This window comes from Hemiscyllium ocellatum, chromosome 42 (genome assembly GCF_020745735.1).
Source record: "Hemiscyllium ocellatum isolate sHemOce1 chromosome 42, sHemOce1.pat.X.cur, whole genome shotgun sequence".
Lineage (NCBI taxonomy): Eukaryota > Metazoa > Chordata > Chondrichthyes > Orectolobiformes > Hemiscylliidae > Hemiscyllium > Hemiscyllium ocellatum.
Window position 1 is genome coordinate 29,610,724 of NC_083442.1, and position 20,584 is coordinate 29,631,307.

General features: G+C 42.9%; 1 protein-coding gene across 1 annotated transcript in view; it reads left to right on the top strand.

Moving 5' to 3' along the window:
• stra6 (signaling receptor and transporter of retinol STRA6) overlaps positions 1–20,584 on the top strand; it is a 53,170-nt gene that overhangs the window by 5,791 nt on the left and 26,795 nt on the right. The window contains exons 2-7 of the mRNA XM_060853858.1: positions 7,993–8,205; positions 8,301–8,364; positions 10,927–11,012; positions 14,816–14,952; positions 15,953–16,119; positions 20,273–20,398. Of these exons, the coding sequence (XP_060709841.1) occupies positions 8,102–8,205; positions 8,301–8,364; positions 10,927–11,012; positions 14,816–14,952; positions 15,953–16,119; positions 20,273–20,398 (684 nt within the window). The 5' untranslated portion in view covers positions 7,993–8,101. The remainder of the gene's footprint in view (positions 1–7,992; positions 8,206–8,300; positions 8,365–10,926; positions 11,013–14,815; positions 14,953–15,952; positions 16,120–20,272; positions 20,399–20,584) is intronic.

The following is a 20,584-nucleotide window of genomic DNA, read 5'->3' on the forward strand; positions in this document are numbered from 1 at the left end:
ACCCTCTACCCCTGGATTTCCTATGGCCTATCCACCTAGTCTGCATGTCCCAGGAGACTATGGGCAATTTGGTATGGCCAGTCCACTCTAAGCCACACAGCTTTGGACTATAGAAGGAAACCGGGACACCTGGAGGAAGCCCACACAGACACAGAGAGAATGTGTAAGTTCCACACAGGCAGTCACCCGAGGCTGGAATTGAACTCTAGTCCCTGGCACTGTGAGGCAGCAGCGCTAACCACTGAGCTACTTCTGATATACTCCAATCAAGTCACTCCTCATTGTTCTCAACTCCAAGGGAAACAAGCCCAGTCTGCATCTGCATAACAAACCAACTCATTCCAGTTATCAGTCTTTTAAACCTCTCTGAACTACTAATGGTGCACTTGTAACAAGGAGACCACAAATACACAAGTTGCATTTGTCAGATCCTTGATATGTAAATGGAGTATTTGAGAGACAATGAATCACTTTGGACTTCTGTCACTTATTTCAGTACCAATGGTAAGATTCCATAAATAATGACAAATGTGTGTAGACCAAGATTTGTAGCACAGGCTGCATTGTTGGCAGGTTCTCAGGCGACAGAGAAAGTTAGCCCAGCTGCTGACATTTAACACTTTAAAGCTTGCTCTGAATTGAGGCACCTCCCCCCTCCGTCTCTCTCACTTGGTGGATACAGCTCCTTCTAAACTGGGTGTTGTTTGGGGGCTTCCTAATGACCCTCCAATTTGAGATTCTGCTTACTGTCCCTCGATTGGGTGGCAAGTCCACCCTCCTGGCCAATTTGTAGAATGTTTCTTCTTAGTGACTGTTCGCCACACAGTCTAGGGTTGTGACCCCTGTTTGACCCCAGCAGCCGAACGCATTGGAATGTCGTCGAGTGAGGGGGAGCTAGCCTTGAACTGGAACCTTCTAACCTCGAGGAGAGAGTGGTAACACTGGGCTGATCAGATAAGGAGCAGCATAAATCAGATGCCTCTTGGAAGGAGACATCAGCAGCCATAATGACCTGGAGGATTTAAGATTTGGAGATGCCGGTGTTGGACTGGGTTATACAAAGTTAAAAATCACACAACGCCAGGTTATAGTCCAACAGGTTTAATTGGAAGCACACTAGCTTTCGGTGCGATGCTCCTTCATCAAGTGATAGTGGCGGGCTCGATTGTAACACAGAGTTTATAGCAAAAATTTACAGTGTGTTGTAACTGAAGTTATACATTGAAAAGTTGATTGTATTCTAACAGATGAAAGGCTTAACAGACAGTGATAGTTTCACTTCTTTCATGTGTAAATCACAAAACCTTTTTTTTAACAGTTGCATTCTCGGGTTAGCTGTTAACAATGGTGATAGCTAGACAATATGTTGAAGATGTTAGCCCCCTGTGTTCACTGTCTATGCCATGATGTTTAGATTGATTCTAATCTTAAAAAGTGACATAACAGTTTTATATAAATTCATGCAGTTTTTGAGCAAAGTACAATGTAACTTTGCAAGTACAAATTCACCCCACAAAATATATGTGTGCATGTGGGTCTTTGTCTGTCTGTGTGTGTGTCTGTCTGGGGTGGGGGTTGTTGTGAGTGAGAGAAAGTGTGTGTGTGTGTGTGTAGTGAGTGCAGAGTGTCTTAAGTCTGTGAGGGGGTGCAAGTGAGAGTGTGGGAATGTGCGTGTCTATAAAGGTGCGTGTGGGTGGCTGTGTGCACATCTGTGTGTACCTGTGTCCGTGTGTATGTGAGAGTGTGTGTGTGTGTGTGTGTGTGTGTGTGTGTGTGTGTGTGTGTGTAGTGCAATGGTGGTCACTGTAATGTGACATGAACCCAAGGTCCCGGTTGAGGCCCTCCCTATGGGTACCGAACTTAGCTATCAGCCTCTGCTCGGCCACTTTTCTCTGCTGCCTGTCCCGAAGTCCACCTTGGAGGATGGTCACCCAAAGGTCCGAGGCTGAATGTCCTGGACCACTGAAGTGTTCCCCAACTGGGCGGAAACTCTCCTGTCTGATTGTTGTGCGGTGCCCATTCATCCGTTGTCGGAGCCTTTGCTCGGTTTCCCCAATGTACCATGCCTCCGGGCATCCTTGCCTGCAATGTATAAGATAGACAATGTTGGCTAAGTCACATGAGTACCTGCCATGTACAAGGTGGGAGGTGTCCCCACGTGTAATAGTGGTATCTATGTCCACAATCTGACACGTCTTGCAGCGTCCACTGTGACAGGGTTGTATGGAGTTGTCCTGAGAGCCGGGCAGTTTGCTACGAACAATGATCTGTTTGAGGTTTGGCGGTAGTTTTAAGGCAAGTTCTGGAGGTGTGGGGAAGGCTTGGTGAGGTGCTCATCCTCATTGATAATGTGTTGCAGGTCACGAAGAACATGGCGTAATTTTTTAGCTCCTGGGAAAGGCTTAATAGACAATCAATTTTTCAATGTATAATTTCAGTTACATCACACTGTAAATTTTTGTTATAAATTGTGTTACGATTGAGCCCTCCACTATCACCTGATGAAAGAGTGTCGCTCCGAAAGCTAGTGTGCTTCCAATTAAATCTATTGGGCTATAACCTGGTGTTGTGTGATTTTTTAACTTAGAGGATTTAAGCTAGTGTTGTGCAGTACACTAGCTGCATGTGGCTAATGGGTAAACCAGATGTGTCTGACTGACCAATGAGTAGAAAATGAGTAATAGATGGCTGTTGAGCATCTGATATTTATGTTCTTATATTCACAGTCCATGAACTTTAACAAGTTTGTGAGCATATTGATAAAATGGAAAGCAGTGTTGGGTCACTGTTGATTGATGTGAATCCCTTGCTTACTGAATCAGTAGGTATAATTGACACAATGTCCAGGTGAAATGTAAGTTCAACCTGGATTTTGAGCACCCAAAATGCTTTATACTGAAGTTTCATGGGATTAGAGTTGAATCCATGTCTGTGGCCATTACATAATTACACTAATTATGTTCCCTGGGATTTAAGAGCTTAAGGGGCAATTTGATCAGCATTTCTAAATTATGAAGGGGAACAGTATCAGGTATGCTGCAAGAAACCATTCCCTCTGGTTGGAACATCCACAATTGGAGAATATCTAAAAATTAGCCCCAGACTTGGATGGATTGGAACTGGGAACACACTCTCCGTGAGATGGGAGCTGGGAACTCTCTTCGGGAAATACCAATTATTGCCGGATGACTTCACTTTAAAACTGTGATCTGATAAAGTTTTTGATAACTAAGTATGGTAAGCAACAGGAGGCAAAGTTGAGTACATAGTGTTATGAACCAAACCAAACCCCTTCACAACATTTTAAGAAGGTAGCCTAGGCTCTAACCTTTTCTTATTTTAAAAGTAGATGTGAAGTGCCATGTTCCAAATGCAATGCAACTGATCAAACTACTCAGTGTTAAGCAAAAGACAATTTATTTCCTGATTGGACTGATGAAGGGCTTATGCCTGAAATACCGACTCTCCTGCTCCTCAGATGCTGCCTGAATTGCTGTGCTTTTCCAGCGCCACACTTTTTACCTCAGCAATTTATTTAAGCATTACAGTTTAAAATACAAACAAAACAATTTAGGATAACTTAGCTATTAAAAAATGTAATAATAGATGCAGTACCTATTACTAATTAATTATTCCAATATAATAATATCCCATAAACACAGCCCTTGATAAAAAGACAAATTCAGACACAGATTCTTACATGCAGTTCTCCAGTCCAGGAGGGAAAAAAATCATTGAGAAATTCAGTGGAAGTAGCAGCCAGAAGTTATTCACTGAAGCTTCCAACTCTGAGATCCTAAAGGCTTCTGCTTAGAAAAGGCCGACTACACCAAGGCTGCTTCCATTATTCCAACTTTCAAAAACACCCCCAAGGCCTCTCCAAATTGTTTACTTTCTTAGAGACAACTCCGTACTTCTGCCTTACAACCTCTCTTTCAAAAAAAAGCAGGGCAAAATAACTTCTTAAGGTGATAGGATTGTCACATGGGAGTGAGGTCCCAGAATGGCCTCATGGAATGGCAGCATGAGAAGTCAGCTCCAGTCACTAGGTTGTATTGCAAAACACTGCTTTGGAACAGGGTTCTTGTAACTGCAGTGGGAGGGGAACATTAGCTGAAATTTCAGGGTCCCAAACACCTGTGTGTTTCTAAGTTTTTTTTAATAAGAGCTACTCCACATCAAAAATGCTTCACCGCGCCCCCCCCCCCCCCGCACCCTTTCATTAATTCCCACTCTCACCATGTGACTTATCTTTTGAGTTCCCGGTGAGTGGCTGTGACCATTTTAAAGCTTCCAATGGGGTCACAGTGAATGTGGGAGCAATGTTTTGGGGAGCAGGGCTCTGGAAACTTCAAACTCTGGTGCGACGCTACATGAACCGGTGATCCCCAAATTCAATTCTTGGCCAGCGTTGAACTAGGGAGCTGTGGCAACTACTCCATTCTCCAAATTATTTTCACAGCATATCTTCTCTCTTTCTCATTTTCAGCCAAGGGGTCAAAGGATTCCCCAGGCCGATTACCAGTCTGGTGAACTGTATTGTAGATATTTTATTTATCGTTGACTCCTGGGTTGGAAGTTGGATGTAGAGCTTCTAGCCCTGGAGTAGGGACATACAGAAAGAAGGAGAAAGTGAGGTCTGCAGATGCCGGAGATCAGAGCTGAAAATGTATGGCTGGAAAAGTGCAGCAGGTCAGGCAGCATCCAAGGAACAGGAGATTTGACGTTTCGGGCATAAGCCCTTCTTCAGGAATCCTGAAGAAGGGCTTATAGCCCGAAACATCAAATCTCCTGTTCCTTGGATGCTGCCTGACCTGCTGCACTTTTCCAGCAACACATTTTCAGCATAGAGAAAGAAGGCCTTACAATTTTGAGTTATAAGGAGAAATAAGTTGAGATGCGGACATATTTTAAAAAAAAGAATGTGAACTCTTGTGGTGCATGGAACTAAATCATGACAAGAGTCAATGCATCGTAACGCATCCAAAACAGTTGATTTGGGGGAAAAAGAATTGAACAACTGAATTGTGGGGACTGTTCAGTGGGTTTATGACCTTGCCTACAGTGCAGACTCGTCCAGGTTCTGCATGATTAGTCCATTAGTTACAGCTGACACGGCAGAACAACAAACATTTGGCTGTGACCCTTTGCTAATTGTTAGGGTTATGCTTTAGAGAGAGAGAGGAAAATACACTCCAACTTCTTTGATCATCAGAGATGGTGGTAATGAAAACTTAATGGGTGACACAATCTGTGTTTTAATAACTTTCCCAAGAGTACTTGTTGTTTGCATTTGAAAAGGGACAATCTAACCTGTGTCTGTGGAGAGGATACTGACTGACCCATCTCTCTCTCTCTCTCTCCACAAGGCAAGTAATTGAGTTTGTCCCTCAGTTTGCCCTCCTTTCAGTGAGGGTGTGTAATTCAACTCTTACACAAATATTTACACAAGATTCTGGAATGTCCTCTTCAAACTCTCAACCTTGTGCCATTTATCTCCAGTGACAAGATATTTATTGTTTCAGAGTTCTTCAGGAAACAGAATCTTGTGTAAAAAGTGCTCTTGCTTGTCTTCAAAGCCTTTTGTTTATGCAGCACCTTTGTTGACCCCCAAGTTGTGCCAAAATGTTTTAAAGTCATCTTCAAGACGTGACAGCTATGGGTTAATCTGCTTTTGATGTTGTTGAAATTTTTGGATAAAAAAGACATCCAAAGCTATCCTCCCAGTATCCCCGTCCAATCCTGTCTACTGGAATTTAATTCAGGTTCCATCATGAATCCTTTTGGGACCATTTCACCCTCATCCCTCCATACTGCATTGGAATGGCAGCTGGGGTTTCTGTGCTCAAGTCTCTTGGGCAGCTGGGTAAGTACATGAGGGAGAAATACATCGGAGGATGGGAGAGACTGGAAGGTGTCTCATGTGGAGGGCAACTGTTGGACTTGGTCAGTTGAGTTGAATGGCTTGTGTTGTAGCTCTTATTTAGGAAGGTGTGTAAATTTGTTGATCTTTAATTCCTCATGGTTAAATCATAGGAACATCGGACCAGGAGAAAGCCATTTGGCCCACTGAGCCTGTTCTGTCATAAATCACATCACGGTTGACCTACATTGACACCATTTATTTGCACTATCTCCATCTCTCCAGATCTCTTTGAAAATCTATTAATCTCTGTTGTAAATATACTCAATGTCTGAGCCTCCAATTCTGCCTGGGCTGGAGTATTCACTACATTCTGAGTGAAAAGATTCCCACCACCTCTGTCTTATTCCCAGATGATGTCCTCTGGTTCTAGGTACCCCAGCCAATAGAAGCATCCTTCCTGCATTAACCCAGTGGAACCCAGTAAATAATTTCATCTGAAGACTTCAAAATAATACTCGTAGAAGCTTCTCTTTCCCCTTGTGAACAGTCAATTTAATGTTCTACCAAAAATCAGGATGAGAAGTGATGGTCTAATGATATCACCACAGGACTGTTAAGCCGGAGACCCAGGTCATGTTCTGGAGAACCTGGCTTTGAATCCTGCCACCGCAGATGGTGGAATTTGAATTCAATTTTGTTTAAAAAATGGAATAAAGAATCTAATGATTAATCCAATCCAAAAAACCTCAACTGATTCACTAATGTCTTTTTATGAATGGAAGCTTCCATCCTTACCTGGTTTCGTCTACATGTGACTCCTGACCCACAGCAATGTGGTTGACTCTTAACTGCCCTCTGGGCAATTAGGGATGGGCAATAAATATTATCTAGCCAGAGACACCCACATCCCATGAATGAATTGAAAGAAGCAGTAATTCTGAATGCGATGTCCCATTGTCTTTTTTTTAAAAAAAGAATAATCCTCAATCTCACCTTGTGTTACTGTCATTCCAGATCACAGACAACTGGAAATTTCCACCACTCTGCAGACATTTACCTATTTATTCAGAATTTTAAAAAACTTCCTCATTTTGTATTCTTCTTCTTCTTGTACTGACACCGATAGCTGAATTAATGGGCAAGTTAGCAACCTGGAGCCATGTTACCAACTCTGCACTTGCATCATGACATGCCCTGTACATCACCCAAGTACTGTATAATGTTAATGTTAAGTACCAACGTTAACGAACAAAGTTGGTTTCATGTAAGGTCTTCCATGGTATTGGGGTATCCCGTAGTGCTGCACAGCCAATGTGAAGCTTTGTCACTTACAAAAAAGGAAGTAGCATGTCTGGAAAATTATGCACAGCATGTTCCCGAACATGGGTGGTTCTGCTGATCAAACCTGAAAATCATCTTGCGCAATATGTTGAGGCAGCCTTCGATTGGCCATGACTAGATGTGAAAGGTGATTGATCGCTAGGAATTCTTCCTTTTTCTTCCCTTGGTGGGAGTGGCTTGTGTTTCCTTCTCCATTTATTATAATGACATCCGAGGACACAAATTTAATCTCCTGCTCGTCTAATTGAATACCTCAAAACTCTGATCGACCACTTCCTCCATTAAACAGAGAGTGAATCTGGCTCTAAATATGGCAGTCAGTGACTCAGGGTCATTTTGCCAGATGTCATAAACATTACAAATACAATTGAGCTAGTATATTTCAGCGTTTTGGTTTTATTGCCATGAAGTTAATTCTGCATTAGTGATCATTGTAATTTTGGCATAATATATGATTACTGGACTTGGAAGCCATTCTCTAAAGTATCTCCTTACTGTAAAATCTTTTGAATCTAATTGCTTTAAATGGAACAAACCCTCCTTGTTATATTCACAAGTCAGGTCATGTTGAGTGTATTTTAGCATTTTGTGTGTCTACATGAAACCATTGATCCTGCAATAGATAGGTTTGGCAATAAAGCTGACCGGCTATTTAACTGTGTGTTCCCAGTGTGAAATTGGACCTGGAGGTGTTAAGCATAACTTGTAAGAGAAGGCAAGAGAGAGAGAGAGAGTGAGAGAGAGAGAGAGAACCATTTGTCAAGGGGAGCTTTTGTACTCGACAGCTTTGGTCATTAATCCAGATCAGTCGTGCAAGGCACCACAGAACAACCGACTAAGGATCTGAACAACTTGTGCATTGGCTTGTTGACCAAGTGAGATACAGTGCAAAGAATGGATTTCAGGAATGATTCTTTGGACCTTGATGAGCCCGATTTCCTGGAGTACTCGGACTGGTACATTGACGATCGTTTGGATCCCACCATCCCTCCTGCTGAGTATGTTTTTCATTTTGACTCTGTTCTTAATTTCAATTTATTTTTCCTTTAACTGTGACGAGTACTTATCACTATTTATTTGTTTTGTTCTGTAGTGTAACGTCCTGTGATCCCACTATCCCTGTTGAGTTGTATCATATGTGTGCCGCAGGGGTGTCTGTAAGTTTTACCTCTCTTTACTCCATTCAGCTCTTAGTTTTGTGCTTTATAGCAAATGTCTTTGATTCTCGAGTCAACTTTCCCATTTCGAATGAGACAGATAAGCAAACAGAAGCATCCAGTCATTTCGATGTTTTAAAAGAAAATGTTTGGTCAACTTCTTCTGTCAGTTGTGGGGCAATTTTTTTTACTGTTTTGACATGCGTTGCAAGATTTTAAACTTCATTGCTTCTGACTTTCTTGGTGCAGCACTGAGGAACTGCTGCACTGCCAGAGATGCCATCTCCAAAGACAATGGGTGCACTGGTAATTCAGAGATCCAGGATAATACACTGGGGTCATGGGTTCAAATCCTAGCAAGGCAGCTAGTGGAATTTAAATTAAGTTGATACAATCTTGAATATAAGATTACTCTCCATCTCATAGTCGCTACTATCATCAATTGGCTTTTTTAAATATATCTGGTTCACCAGTGTCCTTACCTACATGTAACTCCTGACCCACAACAATGTGGTTGACTCTTAACTTCCCTCTAAATTCACTTGCATTGAAGGAAATTGAGGATATATTAATTCTGGCCTAGTCAACCGTGACGATATTCCATGAAGGAATACTGTCATATCCTGGACTCCCTAGTTATGAAAAGAGGTGGTTTTTTTTAAAAGAACAGCAAGTCTCACGTTTCCAGGCCTCAGGCTTTCACCATGAACAGTAGAGATTGAAAGTCTCTCGCTGATTTTTCTTCCTCCCCATTCACAACCTGTCTGATTTGAAATTAAAATTGGTGAGGGACGTTTGGAGTGCGGGACCCCTCGCTGAGGTGAGAATATTAAACAGGACTCTGTTCAGATTAACCCACACTATCACCAGGAGTAGAGGCTTCACATTAGCAACTGAGGGGAGACTGATGCTGAAATGAATTACCTTGTTTGAGAAAATGGCATGGGATTTGATGGTTAACTAATCTGGATTATTTCTGATGGATTTGGGGGCGGGGGTGGGGAAGAGGAATGTTTTGGTGGAAGGGGAGGCTAGGACTCCTTGACCTTCTTGGACTTAAAAAAGATTTACAAGGATATCACTGAGACTGGAAATTTTGAGCTATAGCGAAAGGCTGGGGCTACTTTCTTTGGAACATCGGAGGCTCAGGGATGACCTTATAACGGTTTATAAAATCATGGGGAACATAGATAAATTGAATAGCAAAGTCTTTTCCTTAGGGTACGGGAGTCCAAAACTAGAGGGCACAGGAAAGAGGGAAAAAAATTTAAAAGGGACCTAAGGGGCAACATTTTTAATCAGAGGGTGGTGCATGTGTGGAATGAACTGCCAGAGGAAATGGTGGAGGCTGGTACAATTACAGCATTTAAAAGGCATCTGGATGGGTATATGAATAGGAAAGGTTCAGAGGTCTATAGGCCAAGCAAATGGTTTAGTTTAGAAAACCTGGTCAGCATGGAAGAGTTGGGCCGAAGGGCCTGATTCAGTGTTGTATGACTCTGACTAGGAGGCATTGTTTTCAAAATTTAAGCCAGGCTGGATTTAGGGAATATCTTTACACATGAAGGAAAAGACTGCAATTTGCAACCCTCTTGTGCAGACTGCAAGCAAAGTGTGATGTTTGATAAATTTTGGTTTACCATAGAACTTTGGGGATGTGAGAAACAAAGCTCACGCACTGCAATAATTTCAGTCCGAGACAAGGTCTGAATCAGTAGTGCCCTTTATTTCACACTTGCAAGTGGGTGTGATGCCCACAAGGCAGGGACAAAACACACTGAATTCAACAAATACTCAATATTTATATAATTTGGTTCATATTTTTTTCATTATTCCCCCCCGTTTACATCCTCCACTTCCCTAAGACCGGTACCCATTACTCCTGTTTATCTCGTGTCTTATCTGGTCTTGTCTGTGAAAAAAATGCTCATTCCTGTTCTCAAGGCCATTTGACCTCATCCTGCTGTGGGCCCATCCTTGCCTTACCATTATCTACTCCCTCCATCTGTGCCACCCCTCTCAGCATTTTGTCATTAAGACTCTCTTTTAATTGGATTTGTTCCTGTGTTTCTGTAAAAGTGGGAAACAGATGTTTATACCTATTGTTTATACAGGCATATTGAGTTTAACTGTCTGTCTTCACAGCATCTTATCACAAAGCCCTTTTAATTGGGGTTACCATTGTTGTGCAGTCCCGTTTCTTTCTTGCATACACTTTTAGCTAATACAAACAAAACAATTATGCATTTCCTCCACATAGTTCCCATTCTTGTTGACTCAGCTCCTGGCTGAAACAATTACACACTGATGTGAGTTCATTCACCTTGTATCGGAAATTATAATTGAGAATTCCAGAAGTAACATTAATTTACCATATCCCACAAGGCTGTTAGGGAAAGGGCCTTTTTGGTTGCAGATCGGTCATTATCTCATTGAATGGATGTTGGAACAGGCCTGTTGCTATATTTTGATTGCTTGTTTGAATGATCTGTTCCTGCATGAGACCCTTTAGCCGGGGTCTAGGTGCTCCATAAGGGACTGAGAATCCTTGTTTTCTTTCAGCTTGTTGTGCTGGTGTTCCTGTCTTTCTTTGTCAAGCGAAGTCGACTGTGCAGGACCTGCTGCAGTGGAGCGCCTGGTCTATTGCAGTTAAGTGTCTGTCTGCTGGCATTCCGGTCCCTCGGGGTCAGTGTTTGAACCCTGAGTGAACTCGACTTCAGGCTTCCTCAGGTCAAACATTTGCAGTAAATACGTCACTGTGTTAAGTGTGCTGGGCATTCAGTACTGAGAGCTCTCCTACTTTGCAATGTTTGTCCCAGTGTCTTTCAGTCTGGGTTTTTCTGCTGTCAACCTCATCCACCAGCTGAGGTTACTATGGAGATCACCTTCTGGGTTACGAGGCAGCCTCAACCTCGTTTGCGTATGGCCTGATTTGAAACTCATTCATGCTTTTTAATCTTTTTTTTCTCCTCCTGAGTTCACTATAAGCTGGAACACTGCAGGCTACTCTGGTTTACCTCCCGCTAAGACAAAATGAAGTGATCTATTCATAAATAATTCTAATAAGGGGTCTGCTAGCTCAGTTGGCTAGACAGCTGGCTTGTAATGCCAAAGCTGTGGGTTCAATTCCTGCAGCAGCTGACCATAACAGTTCGGTCTTCTCAGCCTGGAACCCCACCTGACCTGTGGTGACCCTCGAGTTAAACCACCACAGCCCTCATCCATCTCCCTCTGAGAGCTGTTCTACAGTCTGCCAGGACTGTGGCGAGTTTACCTTGACTTAATTTTGAAACGATTTGCAGCCACTGCTTATACGGTACCCCCCCCCCCCCCCGCCACACACACACACACACACACACACACACACACACACGACTTTGTGAGCTGCACCCGACAATAATGTAACACCGAGCTACAGGAGGAGCCGTAGGCAGAGGCACAGTTACTGTCCAGGTCTGTGACCTTTCCTCAGAACACTCTATTTCTCCTCGAGCACTGTCCGCTCTGCTGAGTATTTTCAGTGTTTATTGTTTTATTGCAACTAAGAGAGCAGAGATGTGCAATGGCTGTTTTTTTGTCTAGAAATCAGCTTTCCTGGTGATGGTATGTTCTGGAGTGTTTCAGTTTAGGGAAGGGTGACCGAATGAGATAATGTAATAGTTCTAATGTTAAACGAACAGCCCTGAAGCAGCACACGTGCTCCCAGCTCCCCTCTCAGCAAATGGACACTGAAGGCAGCAGAACCTCTCCCCTTAAATGTTAACTTTCAGAGAGTACAAAAGCAACTGGTCAGATGGATTCCAACCAATCCCAAACCAGTTTATGAAGCAGGATTTATTCTTGTGGATCTGTTCAAGGTGAATTGCACTCCACTTCACCCCTAGATTCAGTTGGGCACCTGGATTAACAAAAATATTTAAATCTAGGGGGAAGCAATTTCTGCTTCACAACAGTACAAAACTTGGTGGTCTATTATTATAGGAAGTATCCCTATTATAGAGTCATACAGCACAGAAACAGCCCCTGCGATCCAACCAGTCCATGCTGACCATAATCCCAAACTAAACTAGTCCCATCTGCCTGTGCCTGGCCCATATCTCTGCAAACATTTCCTAATCATGAACTTATCCAAGTGTCTATTTATATGTTGTAACCGTACCCACATCCACCACTTCCTCTGGAAGCTCATTCCACACCCAAACCACCCTCTGTGTGAAAAATGTTGCCCCTCGTGAAATTTTCTCCTCTTATCTTAAAAAAAAAGCCCTCTCGTTTCGAAGTCCCCATCATAGGGAAAAGACAGCTGTCATTCACCTTGTCTATCCCTGTCATGATTTTATAAATCTCCACAAGATCACCTCTCAACTTCCTATGCTCCAGTGGAAAAAGTCCCAGCCTCTCCTTATAACACAAACCCTCCATACAAATACTCACAAAAATGACAGCCTCATTCCTGGCAAATGACCCTGTCCAGCTTAATATCTTTCCTATAACAGGGCAGTCAGAACTGGACCCAGTACTCCAAAAGAGGTCTCACCAATGTCCTGTACAATCTCAACATAACTCCGATACCCAAAGGTCTGAACAATGAACATCCTTTGAACAAAAGATTAGAATACATTTATTTTCTTTCTTCCTCTGTGCTTCCATGAAATGTCCTGTCTCTCCACTGATGTTTCAGCCTGAGGGAGGGCTCATTAAAATGGGATTTGAAATCTCTCCAAGAGGTTCCATGGAGGTTAATCCCCACTTTCAGTGTGTGATTTTGCAGTGATGACTACAGCCAAACCTTATTTAAGAGTTTCTACTGTTTGAGTGGCCGCATAGGTGTTTATTCCTCTGTCCACTGCCATTAGTATTTAAGTCTCTCGGGAACCACACGGCTTTTATTTAAAGCCACGTTTGCAATTTGCAATGGGGTTAAATTCAGCTGTTGATCCAGGTTCCAACTGAATCTGGGACTAAAGTGGAGTGGGATTCACTGGGAACAGATCCACAAGGATCAATCCAGTTTTGTAAGCTGGTTTGGGATTGGTTGAAACTGGGCGACACTGTGACTCAGTAGTTAGCATTGCTGCCTCAGCACCAGGGACCCAGGTTCGATTCAAGCCTCTGACTCCCCAGTCTGTGGGGAGTTTGCACATTCTCCCTGTGTCTGCATGAGTATCCTCCAGGTGTTCCGGTTTCCTCCCACAATCCAGAGATGTGCAGGTTAGGTGGATTGGTCATGCTAAATTGACAATAGTGTTCAGAAATGTGCAGAGATAGAGTAGGAGGGTGCATCTGGGTGGGATGTGGTTTGGTGTAGATCTGATGAGCTGCTTCCACACTGTAGGGATTCTATCATGCTGTGTTAAAGGTATTATATGGATTTGGAATGATTTAAGAATAGATCACTTCATTTCCCTCCCTCATATAACCACCCTCCATTTATACCTCCATACCAATAACCTTCCTCATCCTTTTCTCTTGTGTACTAATTACCACGGAATCATTTTTTACTGAGGAAACCCCTCAGCCCATCAAGTCAATACTACCACAACTACGCTCATTCTACACTTGGCCAGTTTTCCTGGCAATGAATGTTATGACACTTCAAGTGCCAATCCAATAATGTTTTAAACGTTATGTGATTACCTCCTTCCCACCTTCTGGTGTTTTCTTCAAATTCCTCTCTATACCTCCCTTCCGTTCACCTTTAAAAGTGTGCCTCTTTTTGTGAGACCAGAAGGGTATGGGAGCAGAATGAGGCCATTCAGCCCATCTCATTGAAAGTGAGGACTGCAGATGCTGGAGGTTAGAGTCAAGATTAGAGTGGTGCTGGAAAAGCACAGCAGGTCAGGTAGCATCCGAGGAGCGGGAAAATTGACGTTTTGGACAGGTTGCAGGTGAAGGGCTCTGGTCCAAGATATCGACTTGCCTGCTCCTCAGATGCTGCCTGACCTGCTGTGCATTTCCAGTCCCACATTCAGCCCATTTGGTCTGCTCCAACATTCAATTGTGGCTGATATGTTTTTCAACCTCATTCTCCTGCCTTCTCCCCATAACGTTTGGGTTATATTCAAGAGCCTATTTACCTCTTCTTTCAAGACACTGGGTGACTTGGCCTCCAAATTCCTCTGGGACAATGAGTTCTTCCAATTCACTGGCCTCTGGCTGAAGGAATTCCTCCTCATCTCAGTTTGAGAGGGTTATCCCTTCACTCTGAGATGGTACCTCTGGTCCCGGGCTCTCCTACTGGGGTTGGAATGTCTTCTGCATGTCCACTCTATCCAGGCCTCTCAGAACACCAACCCTTTGACTAAGGGGAACAGCTGCTTTCTGTCACATGGTATCCCATGAGTTTAAAGAAACATTGACCTTGGTAGTTTAATGCAGCTCAAAGCCACTTCAAGGAACACATTTTCTCTGTCATTTAATTTTAATTTGGGCAAATGCTGTGTATTTACAGCCCTGTTGGGTTCCTTGAGCATGACTGCCACAGAGGGATTGCCGCTGCCGTGTTCGGAGTGCTCTTCTGTTCCTTGTGTGTGGTCGTCATTGATGACAACCCTTTCCCCTTCATAGAGTCCTCAAAAGGCACCAAAGGTAAATGGACAAAATTGCTTTTAGAAACTCCTTTGGAGGGGGTCAGATGAAAGGATTAAAAAATACTTGAGTTCATTTGCCTCGTTATTTTATTAGAAACTTTTTCTGTGTTTGTTTTGGGAATGTTCCCATCACTAAATCCTCTAATGTCAAAATCTTGGGGAGGGTTGCCATTGACCAGAAACTCAACTGGATTTGCCACATAAACACAGTGGCTACAAACGTTGGAGGCTAGGAACACTGCAGCAAGTGACTTACTTCATGACTTCCCCAGGGCCCTACAAGGTACAGTTCAAGAGTGGGATGGAATACTCTCCACTTGCCTGAATGGTTACAGCTCCAGAAACACTCAACAAGCTTGACACCATCCAGGACAACGCAGCCCGCTTGATTGGCACAACATCCACAGGCACCCACTCCTTCCACCACCAACACCCAGTAGAAGCAGTGCAGACTATCTGCACTGCAGCAATTCCCCAAAGATCCTTACTTGGCACCTTTCAAACCCACGGCCACTTCCATCTAGAAAGTTAACAGCAGCAGATACACGGGAACGCCTCCTGCAGGTTCATCTCTCAGCCACTCGCCATCCTGACTTGGAAATATATTGCTGTTCCTTCATTGTCACTGGGTCAAAATACTGGAATTCCCTCCCTAAGGACATTGTGGGTCTTAACCGACAGCACATGGACTGCTGCGATTCAAGAAGGCAGGGGGTGGTGTATCCATGTATCTGCTGTCCTTCTAGATGGAAGTGATCATGAGTCATGTGTTACAAACTAAACCTTAACAAGCACACTGGATAATTTGTGATCTCTATTATGGCAAAGTGCTTTATGTCAATACTAAATGCTTTTGGACGGTATTTTTTCTGATGTAAATGTTTTTAAAAAGAGAAATCAAAAATGTGATATTTACAAGTAGATGGAATTTGGATCTATTGTGTATTTTGCAAACAATTGTGTTGGCTAACTTGGAACGGTTTGTCTTTTCTCTAAAGAATACTGGAAGATTACTGCCCTGCTTTATTATCCAGCTCTGTACTATCCCCTACTTGCTTGTGCAACGGTCAAGACCAAATTGGGTTACTTTCTTGGCAGCCTCCTGTCCTGGCTACACTTTAGCATTCTCCTCTGTCAGAAAGTTCAATGCCCTTTGTCATCCAAGGTAATGATTTACTTTGTTTTCTGTTTATGCAACCGTCTTAAGTTTTAAGCAGAGATTTGCTCTCATTCCAGTTCCTGTTCTGACAGAGTTACTATTGTTGCAATGTGAAACGATTGGTAGAATCGCAGTACAATGATCTTTTTCTCTCCTTATCTGGCAAGGAGGTGGGGAGCAATTTCTTCCACTCCTGAATGCTGGGAACCAAAAGGAAATCTCTCCCAACCTGCTTTTGCCCTGATTGCAAAACAAAATTGTCTGTCCGATATTAGCAGTCTGAACGCAGCAAGAGCTTGTCTCTATGACCTAAAATTTAATTTAGTCTTGAAGACCCTTTTATTGTTTGTGACGTCAATTGCCAGTGCTATATTCTACGAGGTTTTGTCGTATGATTTTGCTATCCCCACAATCACTGTGATTAGTTACCCAACACGGTCATCCTATTGGTGCGTAGCCATGTTTTTCTTCATCCAATTGGATGGTAATTATCTCCATTACTTTAATTATTAACAGTGTCCACAGACAGGAAGATAAATTTACTTTTAAGATCCCTTTATTTTTCTCCAGTGGTATTGGTAACAAATCCAGTCTAGCCTCTTTTTACTAAAGGAAGAATATATTAGCTGTAGAAAGAGTGCATTGAAGGTTCACCAGTTTGATCCCTGGCCTGATGGGACGATCGTATGCAGAGAAATTGAGGAGACACTTCTTCAGAAGATTCGTATCAGATTTGAAATGTTAATGCTGTAACTCTCTGCACAAATGCTGCCAGACCTGCTGAGCTTCTCTAGCATTTTTATGAGTTTGTTTGAGGAAGCAGGGCCTGTTGTTCTCTGGGGTCATAGAGATGTACAGCCTGGAAACAGTCCCTTTGGCCCAATGCATCTATGCTGGCCAGATATCCTAAATTAATCTAGGCCCATTTGCCAGCATTTGACCCATATTCCTCTCAATCCAAGGTTATTGAATACAGTATATATGGAAATAGATAGGTTCTTAATTGTCAAGAGGATCAAGGATCGTGGGGAAAAAGCAAGAGCCATGATTGATTGGCGGAGCAGACTCAATGAGCTGAATAGCCTAATTTCTGCTCCTATGTCTTATGGTGTTATTCATGTACCCATCCAGATGCCTTTTATATGCTGTTATTAGCAGCTCATTTTGTACATGCATCACCCTATGCACATAAAAGTTGCCTCTTAGGTCCCTTTTAAGTCCTTTTCCTCTCACCTTAAATCTTTGCCCTCTCACTTTGGACTCCCCTACCCTCGGAAACTACTTTGGCTATTTACCGTGTCTACACCTCTCATGATTTTATATTTTTTATACGGTCACTCCTCAGCCTCCAATGTTCTAGGGAAAAAAGCCCCAGCCTGTACAGCCTCTCCCTATAGCACAAACCCTCCAAGCCTGGCAACATCCATGTAAATCTTTTCTGAACCCTTTCACTCTTGCCTGCAGCAGGGAGACTTGAATTGCACATAATATTCTACAAGTGGCCTAACCAATGTCCTGTACAGCCACAACATGACCTCCCAACTCCTATACTCAATGCACTTGCTAATGAAGGCAAGCATACCAAACCCCTCCTTCACTACACTGAGCGCCTCAGACTCCAATTTCAAGGAACTATGAACCTGCACCCGCAGCGTCTCTGTTTGATAACATTCTCCATGATGTTCATATTAAGTGTATAAGTCCTGCCCTGATTTGCCCTTCCAAAATGTTTGGAATAATGAGAGGCAATATCATTGAAATCCTGATGAAGGAGCAGTGCTCTGAAAGCTACTGCTTCCAAATAAACCTGTTGGACTATAACCTGGTGTTGTATGATTTTTAACTTTTGTACACCCCAGTCCAACACCAGCATCTCCAAATCTTGCAGAAATCAACAGGTTAATTGTGGGAGGGTTGTCTCCCTTAGCTAGGGTGTCTACAACCAGGGGCACAGTCCCAGAATAAGGGCCAGTTAGATTGAAGGTGAAAGGAATTTATTCACTGAGAGGGCGATGAATCTCGGAATTCTCTACCTCAGAAGCTCAGTTACTGAATGTGGTCAAGACAGCGATCAATAGCTTTCTAACTATTCAAGTTATCAAGGTAAAAGAAGATTTTGCAGGAAAACCGCATTGAGATAGAAGATTAGATACAATCAGGCTAGAGGGGCCAAATGGCCAACTGTTGCTCCCCTTCCCTAATTTCCATGTGCCTGTGTCCTGGAGCCTTGGCAATTAGACTTACTGTCAACCCCCACTTGATGACCTAGTTTGTCACTGTAAGATGATCAATGTTCCTGCTTAATCAGTTTACTGGGAAGGCAATGGCCTAATGGTGTTATTGCTATCGACTGTTAATCCAGAAATACAGCTTATGTTCTGAGGGCCTAAGTTCAAATCCCACAACGGCAGATGGAGGAATTTGAATTCAACAAAATATGGTGGGAATTAAGAAACTTCTATCGTCCATGAATCCATTGTCAGGAAAAGCCTACCTGGCTGACTAATGTCCTTCACGGAGGGAAATCTGCCATCTTCACCCCGTCTGGCTTACCTGTAACTCCAGACCCATGGGTTAACTCTGAAATGGCCTGGCAAGCAGTCCCGTTCCAGGGCAGCTAGGGATGGTCAATAAATGCTGGCCAACCAACAACACCCAGATCCCTCAAGTGAATTAAAAAGAAGAGTTAAAATATCAAAGTTGTGCTTTACTTTTTATTCCAGTGCTGTGCTTATCCCAAAGCTAACCATTCCAGGTGCTCTTCCTTCATCCTTTAAAACTTTGGCCAGTCCATACGATGCAAGGCTACAGGACTGAAATATGTATAGTCCTCCCTTTCTAACAGTTGCTGTGTTGTCTCTCCAAGTTCTGGAGCTGAAACCCTTAGTCAGGCCTGGCTCTATCCTCGCTGTGTTCTGTCCTAAGCCTCCACAAGCTGTTTGTTTAATGACGGAGACTAAGCTTGTCAGAAGATGGGCAGGAAAGTGGAGGAGATGAACCATGATATTTTTAAATGGCAGAGCAGGGGCTGAATGGCCTACTTCTACTCCTAATGTGGATGTTAGTAGGAAACCTGATGTTCTTACTGCCTCCATGTGAATATACGAGCAGGAGTAGGCCAATTGGCCCTTTGAGCCTGTGACCTGAAGACATCTGTTCTCCCCATCAACGGTGCAACTTCCCCTTGTCAGTGATAACAGTTAGAACTGACATGACCTTTGCCGTGGTTAGATATTCTGGACCTTCCATTATTAGAATGTTGAATGGACTCTCTAGCCTCAAATAATGCTGATTTTGCTAATGTTGATCTCTCCTCTCACACACCTTGTGGAATGTAACCTGCACATATCTCTAAGTTTTTTTTTTTCCCTGATCTGTACACTCTTGCTTGCTATGATCTGCCTGTACTACTCCTAAACAAAGCTTTTCACTGTACTTCAGTGCACGTGACAATCGATCAATCAATTTGAGCTTGTTATTGGGCAGAAATCGGAACAGGTTGCAAATTTGTTCCTTTGTTCTTCTGTTTTTGTCCTGAATTAAAGAGACTGACCCAAAATATAACAATCCTTCAGTATTTGCAGGGTCGTTCTGACATTGATTCCATTTCCAAAGTTCTAAATTGGCTATAAAGACCTTTGAAACATCCTGAGGTGGTGAACGATGCTATTAAATGCCGGGTTTCTCTGCTTTGTCCCTTTGGCTGCAATGTAGGTAACAAACTGAAGCAGTTCACTGGCTGGGACTAGAGTGAAGGCAGAGATTCACAAAAATCATCCTGAGGAAAGAACCAAGGGTGCTGTGAGAAAAAACAATGAGTGGCAACGGTCTGGGATTCACTTCCTGGGAGGGAACTGGCAACAGGATTAGTCCAGGTTTTCAAGTGATCCAGTTTGACCAGTGCATTCACTTCCAAGTATTACTGTTTTGGGATATATTTCCCATTCCCTTGTTCTATGAGGTTTCAGACATCCCTTTGGAATATATTAATGATAGATTATCCGAAGAGAGAGCATTTCTCATGTAGGGAGTGAGACCCAGTGAGTTGCACCGATATGACAAGCCAAATGCCTCTTTCTATGCTATAGTAATTGTGATTCTATCATTTTCGGTTCTTGATGTCCTTCCTACTTTTTTTTTCTCTTGTTTGACTGCCCAGTTGCACGAATACTACTCCCTGCTGAGAAGTCTGCCCCAGCTGTTATGCCTGGCGTTTCTAAGTCTCGTTTATCCTTTGTTGCTGCTGAGAAATGGCAGGACATCACAATCTCTGCCCTTGCATCAGGTAAGTGTTTAAACTTATCTCTGGACAATGTGGGTTTCTGGTGATGGACTTGTATTTGAGGTGTTGGCTTTATGGAGGTAAATCCAGGGAACTATTGCAGTCCTGAATAATTAAAGTTAGTCTCATTTTGAATCTTCAAGATCTATCTATAGATTATTTCCATGTGAAAGTTTTCATTAGCAGGGC